The sequence below is a fragment of the Grampus griseus genome (assembly GCF_964374135.1).
Source record: "Grampus griseus genome assembly, chromosome: 16".
Taxonomy (NCBI): Eukaryota; Metazoa; Chordata; class Mammalia; order Artiodactyla; family Delphinidae; genus Grampus; species Grampus griseus.
In genome coordinates this window covers 67,672,279-67,687,765 of record NC_139010.1, presented here as the reverse complement: position 1 = coordinate 67,687,765, position 15,487 = coordinate 67,672,279, and the positions used below count along the sequence as shown (strand labels likewise).

The 15,487-nt window shown below is 35.0% G+C and overlaps 1 protein-coding gene across 3 annotated transcripts in view; it reads right to left on the bottom strand.

Moving 5' to 3' along the window:
* Nucleotides 1-15,487, bottom strand: part of SHOC2 (SHOC2 leucine rich repeat scaffold protein) — a 111,967-nt gene that overhangs the window by 18,551 nt on the left and 77,929 nt on the right. For 2 of the 3 annotated variants that reach the window (XM_082673718.1, XM_082673717.1), the window contains one exon: nucleotides 11,317-11,454. The exons of the other annotated variant lie outside the window; for it this stretch is intronic. In XM_082673718.1, the coding sequence (XP_082529844.1) occupies nucleotides 11,317-11,454 (138 nt within the window). The remainder of the gene's footprint in view (nucleotides 1-11,316; nucleotides 11,455-15,487) is intronic. 3 annotated transcript variants of the gene reach the window in all.

The following is a 15,487-nucleotide window of genomic DNA, read 5'->3' as shown; positions in this document are numbered from 1 at the left end:
AAAACAGCCTTATTGCTGAAGTAAAGAATGTTTTAGTGGTCCAGATAGAAGATCAAACCAGCCACTACATTCCCTTAAGCCAAAGCCTAATTCAGAGCAAGGCCCTAACTCTGTTCAATTCTATGAAGGCTGAGAGAGGTGATAAAGCTGCAGAAGAAAAGTTAGAAGCTAACTGAGGTTGGTTCATGAGGTTTAAGAAAAGAGATGGCTCTCCATACATAAAAGTACATGGTGGGCTTCCCTGGTGGCGCAGTGGTTGAGGGTCCGCCTGCCGATGCAGGGGACGCAGGTTCGTGCCCCGGTCCCGGAAGATCCCATGTGCCACAGAGCGGCTGGGCCCATGAGCCATTGCCGCTAAGCCTGCGCATCCGGAGCCTGTGCTCCACAACGGAAAAGGCCACAACAGTGACAGACCCACATACCGCAAAAAAAAAAAAACGAACAAAAAAGTACAAGGTGAACCAGCAAGTGCTAATGTAGAAGCTGTAGCAACTCATCCAGAAGATGCAGCTAAGATAATTAATGAAGGCGGCTACACTAAACAAGGTTTTCAATGTAGACAAAACAGCCTTATACTGAAGATGCCATTTAGAACTTTCACAGCTATAGAGGAGAAGTCAATGCTTAGCTTCAAAGCTTCAGACAGGCTGACTCTCTAGACTTCTAGAATTAGAAGTGGAGCCTGAAGATGTGACTGAATTGCTGCAATCTTATGATAAGACTTTTAACAGATGAGGCACTGCTTCTTATAGATGAACAAAGAAAGTGGTTTCTGGAGGTGGAACCTACTCTACTGGTAAAGATGCTGTGAAGACTGTTGAAATGACAACAAAGTATTTAGAATATTACATAAGCTTTCATTGATAAAGCAGCGGCAGGGGTTTGAGAGAACTGACTCCAATTTTGAAAGAAGCTCTATTGTGGGTAAAATGGTATTACATACCATTACATGCTGCATGAAAGGAAAAGTCAGTCAATGCAGCAAACTTTATGTGGTTTGATTTAAGAAACTGCCACATCCACCCAAGTTTCAGCAGCCACCACCCTGATCAGTCAGCAGCCATGAGGACCAAGGCAAGATCCTTAAGGCTCAGATTATGGTTAGTACTTTTTATCAATAAACTATTTTAAATTAAGATTTGTACATTTTTTAGACATAATGCTATTGCACAATTAATAGACTACAGTACTGTATGAACATAACTTTTATATACACTGGGAAACAAAAAATTTGTGTGATGCTTTATTGTGATATTCACTTTGTTGTGCTGGTCTGAGATGGAATCTGTAATGTCTCCAAGGTATGCCTGTATAGAAGTGGATGCCTGTGTCACACTTAACTTTTTGGAGATAAATATTTTTATGCCTTTCAACTTTCAGCCACTTTCTGATGTTTGTCCATTTCTTTCTTTTTGCTTTGACCATTTTCCAGAAAGCTGTTGTACGAATAATTTTCTTTCTTAGATATGTCTAACATTACTTCAATATTTACAGAAAATATATATTAGCCTATAGAATAAGTTAAGCCTTAAAACCTAGGAGGGCAGTCACCATGCCTCATATTCCTTATCCTGTTATACTCATTTGCATCCTTCCCTTTTGCTGAAGAAAACAGTGATCAAGGTTCTAATAAATGACTAAATGGAGCTAATTTTTACCCTTTACATTTTCAAGAGTTAGTATTGCTATCAAAAATACTCTGGGGAGGGCTTCCCTGGTGGCGCAGTGGTTGAGAGTCTGCCTGCCGATGCAGGGGACGCGGGTTCGTGCCCCGGTCCGGGAAGATCCCACATGCAGTGGAGCAGCTGGGCCCGTGAGCCATGGCCGCTGAGCCTGCGCGTCCGGAGCCTGTGCCCCACAACGGGAGGGGCCACAACAGTGAGAGGCCCATGTACAGAAAAAAAAAAAAAATACTCTGGGGACTTCCCTGGTGGTCCAGTGGTTAAGACTCTGTGCTCCCAGTGCAGGGGGTCCATGTTCGATCCCTGGCCAGGGAACTAGATCCTGCATGCCACAACTAAAGATCCCACATGCCACAACTAAAGATCCCACATGCCTCAACGAAGACCCGGTGCAGCCAAATAAATATTTTTAAAAAATACTATGATAATTCTATACCATAAGTCTAGCCAACTATAATGTGAAAAAATCCTTAGCAACCATTTCAATTCCTGCAATTAGAACTATTACAGAGGTATGCTATGCTCATTTATATTACTTTCTTATAACAGTGCTTGGAAACTGGGCCGAGAGTTCGCTATTTATGATTAATTAAGATTCCAACAGGCAGAAAACTGAATTAAAAAGCAACAATAAAAACTACCACTTAGGGCTTCCTTGGTGGCGCAGTGGTTGAGAATCTGCCTGCTACTGCAGGGGACACGGGTTCGAGCCCTGGTCTGGGAAGATCCCACATGCCGCGGAGCAACTGTGCCCGTGAGCCACAACTACTGAGCCTGCGCGTCTGGAGCCTGTGCTCCGCAACAAGAGAGGCCGCGATAGTGAGAGGCCCGCGCACCGCGATGACGAGTGGCCCCCGCTTGCCACAACTAGAGACAGCCCTCGCACAGAAACAAAGACCCAACACAGCCAGAAAAATAAATAAATAAACAAATGTGGGGTTTTAAAAAAAAAAAAAACTACCACTTAGCAAAGACAAGTTAAATTTGCCTTTAAATTGTTTTCTAAATTAACTAAGGATGCTTCACTAGTATCTTTCTGATGACACTCCAGTGAGATGTGTCAATTTTGGAAGGGGAGAAAAAACAAACAAGCAGAGGGCTGGGTCACTTTTCAAAGCTCCAGAGAATTTAGAGATCAGAAATAAGGGCAAGAATAATATTTACTATTGTTGTCACTGCACTGTGACATTGAATTTGATACAAATGTTACTTAGAAGTTGGGATGGCAAAAAATAATCTGCTTTATGATGAAGTATGTTAATTATAGTCATATTTCTAATAGCAAAAAATGGGGACAACCTATATGTTCAAGAATAGATGAATAATTATTTAAATTGAAGGCACCACAGTGTAATAGAAAAAACAAAGGATATTATATTATCTATGTGACCCTGGGCAACTTATTTAACAAGAGTCTATCTCCTCACTCATAAAGTGGGGATAATGCCACCTATCCGACAGGGTCACTCTAAGGATTAAATACAATGTGTGTAAGATACTTAGCACAATGACTGATACCTAACAGATCTTCAAAACATGATTTTATTCTACGGTATTTCTATATTCTGTTACAGTCTGTACCTATCAAAATTATGTTACAAAAATCTTTAAGATGTGAAAGACTAAGTTACGATATTAAATGAAAAAAGCCAGATAACAAAATCACGTGCTTTTTATTACCTCAACATTGTAAAAAACACATGCATGCAAAAAGAGTGGGGAAAAACACACCAAAACTAACAGTTAGGGCTTCCCTGGTGGCGCAGTGGTTGAGAGTCCGCCTGCCGATGCAGGGGACACAGGTTCGTGCCCCGGTCCGGGAAGATCCCACATGCCGCAGAGCGGCTACGCCCGTGAGCCATAGCCACTGAGCCTGCGCGTCCGGAGCCTGTGCTCCACAACGGGAGAGGCCACAGCAGTGAGAGGCCCACGTACCACAAAAAAAAAAAAAAACCAACCAAAAAAACCCTAACAGTTATCTCTGCATGATAGAATTATGGAAGATTAAATTTTTTTCTGTCAACTTGTCTATAATTTCCCTAATTTTCTATAATTTTGTAATTTTAAAACACCCTTTTGTTAAAGAAAAAGTCTATAATTCTAAAGTCATTTTACTTTTAAAAACTGTGATATCTTTATACCAGCCTTTTATTCAATGAATATTTTACATTTTGGAGAAGTTTTATACTAATGTAGACCAAGATGTTTGGACATATTACATTGTGAGGCTCATTTTCTCCATACAGTGAGGATATGAGCTAAGTTGTGGAAAAACAGAGCACGGTAGTTTGAAGTTTTAGATAGCCATTCTGATAAAAAAGACAAGAGATAAGAAAGATACCCAAGAAGTAGCAGTAAGAGCCAACTGAGAGTACTCAGCACAGACTTTAGCATAAGATATGCAAAGTGAATTAATGGCAGAGCTAGAATCAAACTCAGTTGGCTCCTTATCAAGTAATCATTTTTTGTGAATTTCATCGACTCTGCTCCAGTGAGCTTGTTTCCTCCTGACACAGAAGCATGATATGTTCATTCTTGCCTCCACGCTGTTTGACTGTCCTTGTTGTGCTCATGGAATGCATTTCTATTCCATACTGAGTCCAGCATATTTGTTCATGAAGCTTTCTCTGGCCATTCTATGAAGACCTTATTGATTTCCCTATAAACTGGACTCATGGCCACACATTGTTTTCATCATACGTTGGCATTTACTTATATTTGGTCTTATGTTGTTAGTTGTTTCATGGATTAGTTACCTCCCCCAAAAGACTGAAAATCCTTTAAGTAAGGGAGGTTGCTATGTACTTCTGTCTCCACACAGAATTCAGTGCTAAGCACACAGCAGGCACTCATTCATACTTTCTTAATAATTATAGAAGCTAAAATATTTCACTTTGTCCTCCTTTCCATTAGGAACAAGATGCAAAAACTTAAAATTATATGAAAGGTTCATAAAAAGATTTTTCCTTTGACCCATTCTCATCTTATAAAATAGCCTATGAAACACAGATGTTAACTGGACATGGTTTTAAAATACATATCATATTTGTCTGGTCTGAGTACAAATTAGTTCTTCTACAAATATCTGCAATAATTTTTTCTGAGACACCCAATGTCTACGCAGCCCATTTTTAGATATCGGAGAACGAACTAATCATTTCCAACTCTTTGCACTCCTCCCATCCCACCAAATCATTTTTTAATTACAAAATATATACATGCAACTTACTCTCTTCCCAGAGAACCATGGTTTGTAGTCTAATATGTACCTATTGAGACCTTTCTGTAAGCATTTACTTACACATATACAAATACAGGATTTTTTTTAATGTTTCCGTGTTTATTTTTACATAAATGGGATCATTTTACGTACTTTTCCCCCTATATAATAGGTCACAGAAATATTTTCTGGTGAGTAAATTCAGATATACTTAATTTTATTTAACCATTGTATTCTACGATGTGCACCATTATCTAAACATTCCCCAATTGACAGCATTTGTTTCTAATTTTTAAAAAGGAATTCTATAATGAACATTCTAATACATATCTGTGCGTACATGTGAAAATATTTCTGATGTATCAAAAGATATAGATTTTTTTTTTTTTGCGGTACGCGGGCCTCTCACTGTTGTGGCTCTCCCGTTGCGGAGCACAGGCTCCAGATGCGCAGGCTTGGTGGCCATGGCTCACGGGCCCAGCCGCTCCGCGGCATGTGGTATTCTCCCAGACCAGGGCACGAACCCGCGTCCCCGGCATCGGCAGGTGGACTCTCAACCACTGCGCCACCAGGGGAGCCCCGATATAGATATTTTAAATCTTGATAAGACAGTGCCACTAGGCTATATCGATTTCATTCCCACCAAAATTGAAGGACAGTGGCCATTTACTCATATCCTTTCAAAATGGGGAGGGAGGGAAGGTATCAATATTTTATCCCTGTCTATCCCGTGCCCACGGCCACTATAGCTACAAGGCTGGTAAAGGTGGAAATTTTCTTGCAAGCAGTGATAATGTCTGACTACAAAGAATGTCAAAATCTTCTGATAAAATTTTAATTTGCTACACAAAGTTGAAGATAAAAGAGCCTCAATCTTAAAAAAGAACTGGAAGTAAAGAAGCTCATCCCTTTCTCTCCTTCATACCACTGCTCTCCCTATGAAAGAAAGTTGTTCCATTGTAATAAAATGGCAGAAGCATTTACCAAAGGGTCTATGAAATCTGCCAGAAGAGGAAAGGGCTTATTAATAGCAGAAAGTCCCCATAATTTTGCTCCACCAACTGACATGCCTCAATAATTGTTTACAGTAGAAAAGTAGGTGAATACGATATTTTAACCAATTTTTATTCTCAATGAAACCCAAAAACTTTCTCTGGTAACAAAGATTAGTATGGTAACCAAATTCTAAATGCTTATCAACTCACAAACCCAGTAAATAGAACCACATTCCTGAAATTTCTCTTCCAAAAGCAAAATAAGCTTCTCAGTTTTAAAGTCAGAATAGGTTTCTAGAAGTTAAAAATTACAAAATGGGGAATTCCCTGGTGGTCCAGTGGTTAGAACTTGGTGCTTCCACTGCAGGGGGCACAGGTTTGATCCCTGGTCAGGGAACTAAGATCCCTCATGCCGTGCGGCACAGCCAAAAAAACTAAAAAAAAAAAAAAAATTTTAATTAAAAAATAAATAAAAATTATAAAATGAAAACGAAGTAGTGAAAATGCCACATGAAATTATCTAGTACCAAAACTAGTGGTTATTTAAACAAAAATGATACCTCCTACTTTCCTAAACATTTTTTTTTCTTTTCTCCTTTTTTTGGGGGGGGGGAGGGTGATGTAGAAGAGCATGAACTTTAAAAATTGTAACCTATGAGAATATGCTATTCTGATGAAGAAACTAACATTTGCAAAGCACTTGTCACTTTCTTGAGAGCATGGCATGTTCAAGAAGTCATCCACATTTTGTCAAAGTCCGTTACTCCCAGCAAAACAAAAGAGGTGAAAAAAAGTAAGGATAAAATATCAACGCTTTATTATGCCAGAAGAAAACTTGACATCAGAAGTCTGGCATTTACTGTGATTCACCCCCTGCAGTGGTTTCAACTCTAACCTCTTTCAATAAGTGGTTTTAACCACAAACTAAACTGCAACCTAGAAATCAAGCCATAGCTTGCTTTAATATTGATCCATTGTGACTAAGAAATAAAATCAACGTTGCTGAGCTTCTGTGTATAAATGTAGGCTGATCACTGCCAATCACTGGCATTCAGTTGTGCTTAACTTTGACTGTAAGTTGCTCTGTGTTCTGCTCTGACAGCTTGCTTTCTTATGCTGTCAGATTTTTAAAATATGGAAACATCAAATGGCTAGGAGTTAAAATTAGATGCTTTCAATTTCAGCAAATATAATCAGCATTTTTAGGTTAATTTAGTCTTTTGAGTAAGACTCTACCTCAAATAGTCTTTATCTTATTTTAACAAAGTAGCAAAAAATCAGTAGAAAAGGCACACAAGTTATAACAATGAAATAATGTCAAAGGTACAATTTTTTCCAGAAACATTAAACTGAGAAACTGAAAATAAACTGAAAAGTTATACAAAAATTCTTAAAAGTTAAAAACTCAAAAGAATGCCACCATTAAAAAACAAACAAGTTGTTATATGTAAGCAGCACTGTAATTACCTAAAATTGAATCACTAAAGAAATGTAAAGAAATGTAAAATTAAGAAAGCCAGGAGAAAGAAGGATACATGGAGAAGTTACCCTTTGTCAGAGGAAGTGAATCCATAGCACCCTAGTCTTACTAACTGGATGATTTTACCATCCTCCACTACCTATGCTATCTCTGTTTGCCAAGACTATTCATTTTAGTACTTTAATTGCATCCCTCTTTGATTGTTATTTAACAAGACAGGAAAACAGACACATGCATAAAATACTAAATAACAAAATATTGTTAGATAATTTGAGAGTAAGAACAGGGTTGATTGATGACCATGCCCTTTATAGAACTCTATATATCCATATGATCAGTTGAAAGAGTAGAGGAAATTATGTGTATATTTAGGAGAAAAGAGTTCTAAGCAGAGAAACTGAAGTACAAAGACCCTGAGGCTAGAAGTTGGCTGATATGCTCAAGGAACAATAAAGTATATGCATCTATAATATCCTAAGAAATATACAATAATTATCCCTCAATGAGAGTGATAAGGACATAACTTTATAACATTTCAAGCATCTTTAATTTCAGTTCCCCTGTCTGATTTGCTAGAGTAAACAACCTCTACTTTTTTCTAAGACTGAGCAAGCCTTTAATTTTATAAGTTTCTTTTCTAAAGTGCTTTCATGTTTCATTCCACCGAAAAGTGATCATGTTAAAATGCATTATTCTTTCTTTCCTCCTTTACTATTAAAATTAGTTGGTTGTTCAAAATAAGCAAATTTAGACATATTTCAATGTAAGAACATACAACACAAAGTAAATATGTCAATATGTAATTTAAGAAAACTATACTGAAATAAAGATTAAACCTATATGTTGAACTGGATCAGAGTATCCCAGGGAAATGGGCCCTGGGATATAATACAGTTCTTGAACTTTAGAAATAAAGAACACTTTGGGTGGCCAGGCACAAAGATTAAGTCACTTATAATGGAAAAAAAATTAGACTGGCTTCATACTTTATATTCAATTCCAGAAGACAACAGAGCTACCTCCTAGTTCTCCTAAAATGCTCAAGGAAAAGTAGTTGAACCCAGTGATTTTTACATCCATCAAACTGTTCTTTAAGTATAAAGGTTACAAACATACAAGAACTAGGGAACTACTGTTCATGAACCATTTCTGAGAAAATGACTACAAGATTGACTTCAGCCAACCAAGAAATGACTTGGGCAATTATGGCAACAGCATTGATGATGAACATTATGACTAAAATAAAAATACAGACTGGCATAACAAGACATAACATAAATGTTGCATGTCCTAACAACAAAGCTAATAAAAATTGGGAGGAAAAGAGACCAAAAAGGGCAAGTAGTAGAATAAATTCACTGATTACCTCATCTACATTACTCTACTCAACAAAAATAGAATACACATTCAATTGCACATGGAACATTTATCAAGATAGACCATACACTGAGCCATAAAATAAGTCTCAATACATTTAAATGATTCAAGTCACACAAAGTATGTTCTTGACCACAATGGAATTAACCTAGAAATCAATAACAGAAAAACCCTTGGAAAACTGTCAGATGTTGGGAACTAAATAACATACTTTTAAATAACACACAGATCACAGAAAACAAAAGGGTAAATTAGAAAGTATTTTGAACAAAACAAAAAAGAAAACACAAGATGTCAGAATTTGTGGGATGTTGTTAAAGCAGTATGTAAGGCAAAATTTATAGCACTAAATGCCTGTATGAGAAGAAAGGTCTCAAATCAATAATCTCAATCTTCCGCCATAAGAAACTAGAAAAAGAACAAATAAACTCAAACTAAGCAGATGAAAGGGAAGAAGAAAGGTCAAAGTGGAAATCAATGAAACAAAAACCAAGGAAAGAATAGAGAAAAATCAATACTTTGAGACAATCAATAAAACTGGTAAAATTGATAAACCTCTAACCAGACTGATTAGGGAAAAAAAAAAAGAGAGAAGATATAAATTACCAATATCAGGAATAAGAGAAATGGCATTACCACAGATTCTATAGATATTGAAATAATAATGGAATATTATGAACAATTTTATGCCCATTAAATGTGGCAACTTAAAAGAAATGGACACATTCTTTGAAAGACACAAATGACCAAGTTTTCTCAAAAAGAAATTGATAACCTAAATAGCCCTATGTCTATCAAAGAAATTGAAATTGTTTTCAAAAACATTCCAACAAAGAAAAATCCTGACCCAGGTGGCTTTACCAATTAATTTTATCAAATATTAAAGGAAGAAATATGTCAATTTTATACAAACTGTTGCAAAAATTGAAGAGAAGGGAGTACTTCCCAACTTATTATATATGGCCAGGATTACCCTGAAACTGAAACTAGACAAAAACAGGTTTTATAACATTATGTATGAATATATTGTTTGTTAAAATTAATTAAGTAAATCTAATTTTTAAAACTTCTACCAGAATGTATGTTTTTTCATTATTTCTTCTTGGTAAGCAATTTCAATCTTATTATCTGGGTTTTTGTCAAGTTCAGGGAAATATTAAATTATATTTTATAGCTTCTTCATTGTCTTACTCTATTCTCTTTCTAGAACTTCTAGTCCTGTCTTCCATGACTTTTTTTTCATTTATTTTGTATTTATTTGGTATTTTTCTGTCTGTTCTAGACTCTAGGGGACAAGAATCAGAAAGATATAGGTTCTAGTGGCTAGCTATTATATCCTGAAGAAGTCTCAGATTACTCTTCTGTGAACAGGTGTCATCTAACCAAAGACAGTCTATTGTAACTTATTTAAAAATTCCATAACAATTGCTTGTTTCAAGTAGTGGTAGACTAGATAATTCAAGCAACCCCTCCCATTGAAGAAAACTAAAAACACTTCTAAAACAAAAACCAGAAAGCTAACAAGACTGGAAACCAGCTGGGAACCCAGAAACAAGCAAAACACTGGAGAAGATTTTGTCCCGAGAGTGCTTTCCTAGCTAGAAGATGCAGCTGAAAGGCTAAGGCATGTTTCCACCAAAAGTCAAAATCTAGAGCCTGCCAAGGGGGAGGAGTCTAGTAATCAATATCAACTGAGACCCTACAGGGCTGCACCCTAGTACAAGGGGTAAACCGGAATTAAAACAACCCTCCAATTAGTCTGCCGCTTGTCTCTGAATCACTTGGGGGACCAGAAAAATCACAAACCTTAGAACACAGATGGAATAAAGTGGTCACCCTAGGTACCTGAGAGAAGCAAACAAAAATCCTTCTGGAGAAAGATAACATTATCACAGGCCTCAAATGATTTAGTAAGAGAACCTTGTAAATATTCATTACCAAAATTATATAAACTTAGTATAGAGTAATTTTTTTAATGTAAAAATTCCCTCTACTGTTTGTATAAATTTGGGGTCATTTAGAAAAAGAAACAAGAATATATAAATATGGAACACATCAGAGTAAGTGCAATCCAACTTTCTGTTCTTTGGCTATGCACTTTCAAAACACATTTTGCACTCTGAGACATCTTTTAGTCCCTCAATATTACGATGAACAAACTTTAAAATATACTGGCCATGTTTTAAAAACTAAACAGCAATGATTTTATTTTTCAGTGTGGTCTATTTTAGCAAAGAAGGGACCGCACCCTATACAAGAGCATGCAACATTCTGAAATAAGCAAAAACAGAAAATGCACCCATTCTGCAATTTAAGCAGATTTATAGAACATATACATATTACTCAATATTCTATCTTCTTTACAATTTAATTGAGATCATTTCCTAAAATTTAGTTATTTTCTTTGCCTGGAAATGGAAATTAAAAAATGATTTTAAAATACTGTCTTTTAGAAGTTTTACCACTTTGACAACACTGAATTTTAATTTTTTATTATCAAAATGGATTTTAATGTCCAAGTAGCTATAAATGATGAACAGTATCTTCTTTCTCCTCTCATACCTATAGTATCTGGGAGGTCTAGCAATTCATTGTGCTGCAAGTCAAGGTTGGTTATCTGTGTGCAGTTTCCAATCTCCTTTGGAAGGTGTTCAAGTTGATTGTGAGCTACATCCAGCGTAATGAGGTTACATAATTCACCTGTAAATTGACCAACATAAAAATTTAATAAGAATTTTTAAAGAATATATTAAATAATGAAAGAAAAACATTTTCTATATCATAACTATACTTTTTCTGAAAAAGTAAAAGTCAAACACAAAATTTGAAGCTGTTATTTGAAAATGACATTTTACAAATATTGAATTATGAAGCTAATATAAGGTTATATGTCAATTATACCTAAAGAAAAAAGGAAAATGACATCTGATAATGTTAAAATGTTGGTTGTAAATCATTACCAACCAATATTATATATTTTTTTAACTTAAGTAACCAATTTAACCACATTTACATTTGTATATTCCATTACTTCAAAAAGAGCTTACTAATTTTTTAAACCAAATTCAACACAATAATATCAGATACATCTTGAGTTTAACTTGAGGGTCACCTTTACCTCAAAATATGTATGCTTTCAAATAAGCATATATTCTGATGTTATATAAATATGTAAACTGAGATTTATAAATCAAAACTGCTTCTCAATTTAATAGTACTCCAAAAGGATAGAAAATAAGGTATTTTTCTCCTCATTCTGGTTGAAAGGACTGTATTTGGCAATTCAGATTATTCTTAGTGTTTTTCTGTCTTCAAAAACTTATTTATAAAAGTTATATTGGCTCTCTCATGATTTTCCTTTTTTTTTTTGGCAGAGGTTGGAAATACTGAAAAAGTAAGATAAGCAAATGAAGTGCATAAAACTGAAAAATGGGTGTAGGGCATATTATTAAGCCACATATTACAAACATAAGCAACAAAAGAGAAAGTAAATTGGATTTCATCAAAATTTAAAACTTACATGTATCAAAGGACACTATCAAGAGAATGAAAAGACAACCCACAGAATAGGAGGAAATATTTACAAATCACATATCTGCTAAGGGATTAATTATCCAGAATGTATAAAGAACTCCCATAATTCAACAACAAAAAAACAAACCACCCAATTTAAAAGCGGACAAAGAACTGGAACAGACATTTCTCCAAAGATACGCAAATGGCCAATAAACACATGAAAAGATGCTCAACATCACTTATCATTAAAAAATGCAAATCAATACGATGAGATACCACTGCATACCCATGAAGATGGCTACAATCAAAACAACAAAAAAACAAAGAAAACAAACAAACAAAACAAATGTTGGCAAGGATGTGGAGAAATTGGAATCCTTGTGCTTTACCTCCAGGAGGCCCACCCCAGGTTCTCAGGGTCAAGATAAAAGTCCCCTCCTATTGTCACTTAGGCATATCATATTCAAAATCATATACAGATAATCAAAGACAAAGAGAAATTTCTGAAAGAAGATAGAGGGGGGAAAAAAAACACCTTACCTATATAGGAATAAGGATAAGAACACATTGGACTTCTCTTCAGTAACCATGCAAGCAAGAAGAGAACGGAATGAAATATTTAAAGTGTTGAGAGAAAAAAAGAAATCACCAACCTAAAGTCTATATCCAATGAAATTATCCTTCAAAGTAAAGGAGAAATAAAGACTTTCTCAGACAAACAGATATTGAGGGAATTTGTTGCCAGCAGACCTGTCTTGCAAGAAATATTAAAATAAGTTCTTCAGAAAGAAGGAAAATGATATAGGTCAGAAGCTCAGATCTACATAAAGAAAGGAAGAACTTTAGAGAAGTAATAAATAAAGACAAAATAAAATCTTTTATTTTCTTATTCTTAATCTAACAGATAACAGTTTGTTCAAAGTATTAACAGCAACAATATAGCAGGTGATTATAGATTAAGGATAAATGAAATGAATGACAGCAGTGTTACAAGGGACAGGAGGGAGGAACTGGGAATATTCTGTTATAAGGTACCCACACTACCCCTGAATGGTACAGTGTTATTTGAAGGTGGACTTATGTTAGCTGTAAATCCATACTGCAAACTCCAGGGCAATCACACACATACATACATACAAACAAACAAAAAAAATTAAAACAAGTATAAATGATATGTTAAGGAGAGAGAAAATGAAATAATACAAAATGCTCAATTAAACCCAGATAATGCAGAAAAATGGTGAAAGACAAAAAAAAAAAGAACAAGTTCAACTAATAGAAAACAGTTCCAAATACAGTTGATATTATAAAGCCACTACACTCCAATAAAAATTAATTTAAAAAAAGCCAACTAAATCAATAAACACTTTAAATGTGAATGTGAATGAACCAAATAAAAGACAGAGACTATCAAAGTGGATTAAAAAACGAGACCCAACTAAATAGTACTGTCTTCGAAAAACCTACTTTACAGACACAGGTGGATTAAAAATAAAGGGATGGAAAAAGAAATACAATGCTAATGTTAATCAAAAGAAAGCTGAAGTAGCTACATAGATTTCAGACAAAGTCAACTTCAAAGCAAGGAAAATTATCAGAGATATAGAAAGCATTACATAATGGTAAACAGAACATATCTCCAAGACATAATAATCCTTAAAGTGTAAGCAGCTGCTCATCTCCTCCATATCTAGTATAGTGCTTAGTACACAGAACCATGTTCAACTGAAAGAATAAATGATGATAACTGGGGAAAATAAAACTTGGATTCTAATACTCTTCAGGCCAGAAGTAATAAATGTTTTTTGTATTTGCCACAACTTTTCTAATAATACTTGAAGCTGTTTCAGTTCCCATGAAAGTAAATCCCACTACTTTAAAGGAATATGCACAAATTCAAAAGTGTATAGAGTCCCAGCAAGTAAATAAAGCAAGTTGGGAGGAGACTGGCTAACTTTAGCCTATTCGGAACAGATATGATTCAACTCAGGTCAATTATTGCTACACTACAGGACTTCTCAACTTCAATACTGAAATACTTTGGACCAGATAATTCTTTGCTGTAGGAGGCTGTCCTGTGCATAAGCAGCATCCCCGGCCTTTACCCATAAGATGCCAATAGCACCTCCCCACCAAGTCATGACAATCAAAACTATCTCTAGACATTGACAAATGTCCTTTTTTGTAACACTGCCAAAATTGCCCCTGGTTGAGAATCACAGCAATGTTGGGACGAGAAAGCTCAATATTGTCCAATTCTCACGCTTGTCAAAAGAAGTTGGAAATTTATATTTTCATATAAAATCTTCTAATGTTCAAATACTAACAACTAATTTTTAGGTTGAAACAGAACAAAACACTGTGTTATCGAACGTATCTGTGGACTTTTTTCAGTGTTCAGGATGCCAGTTTGACACCTCTGAACACAGAAGCAGATGAATTACCAATATCTTAGGACAGGAACTTACATATGACTATCTAATATTAAACTAAAAAATAAGTGTTTTTAAAAAGCAGGGAATATAATTATCTAGACTCAAATTAAGTTAAATCCTAAATCCTTTTTTGATTTATATAAGTCACCATACAATAACTGAATTATTTTGAGTATATATTCTCTCCCGAAAATTATCCTCCAGCAATACAACACTCTGCAAAGTCAGGAAATCATGTTAACACCGATACATTAAGAAGAGTGTCATCTAATAACACTAATACTTCTTTCTCACAATCTAGTAATGACGAAAAGTTTTGAAAATGCTTAAAACTCAGGAAATGTGATTTAAGTTTTTAACAGCATCAGCACACAAAAGTAACATGATTTTTAAATTTTATTTTAGTCCATGAAATAAACTCACAAGTAAATTATATATATTATTGAGTTAAATTTGAAACTTTAGATTTTCCCCAAAATCCACGTATACATTTTAAAGGATTCATGCAAAACATTTTCTCTTAGGAACTTTGAATTTTCTTCAGTCTAATGAAAAAGATCTAAAAAATTTCAGGGAAGTTTATAATTAATAAAAGATAGTTTCCAGGAAAATCTAAAATATTTTTGGAACTAATCCAAAATGTCCTATTAAATGCAATTAACAAAACATTTTTAGTGTGAGGAGAAAAAAAAAGGAGTTTAAGATCTCTCTTATTTAGAGCAACACTCCTAACTGCCCAAGCTTTTCTTGTTCATATTCAAATAATCAAAAACATTTGAAAA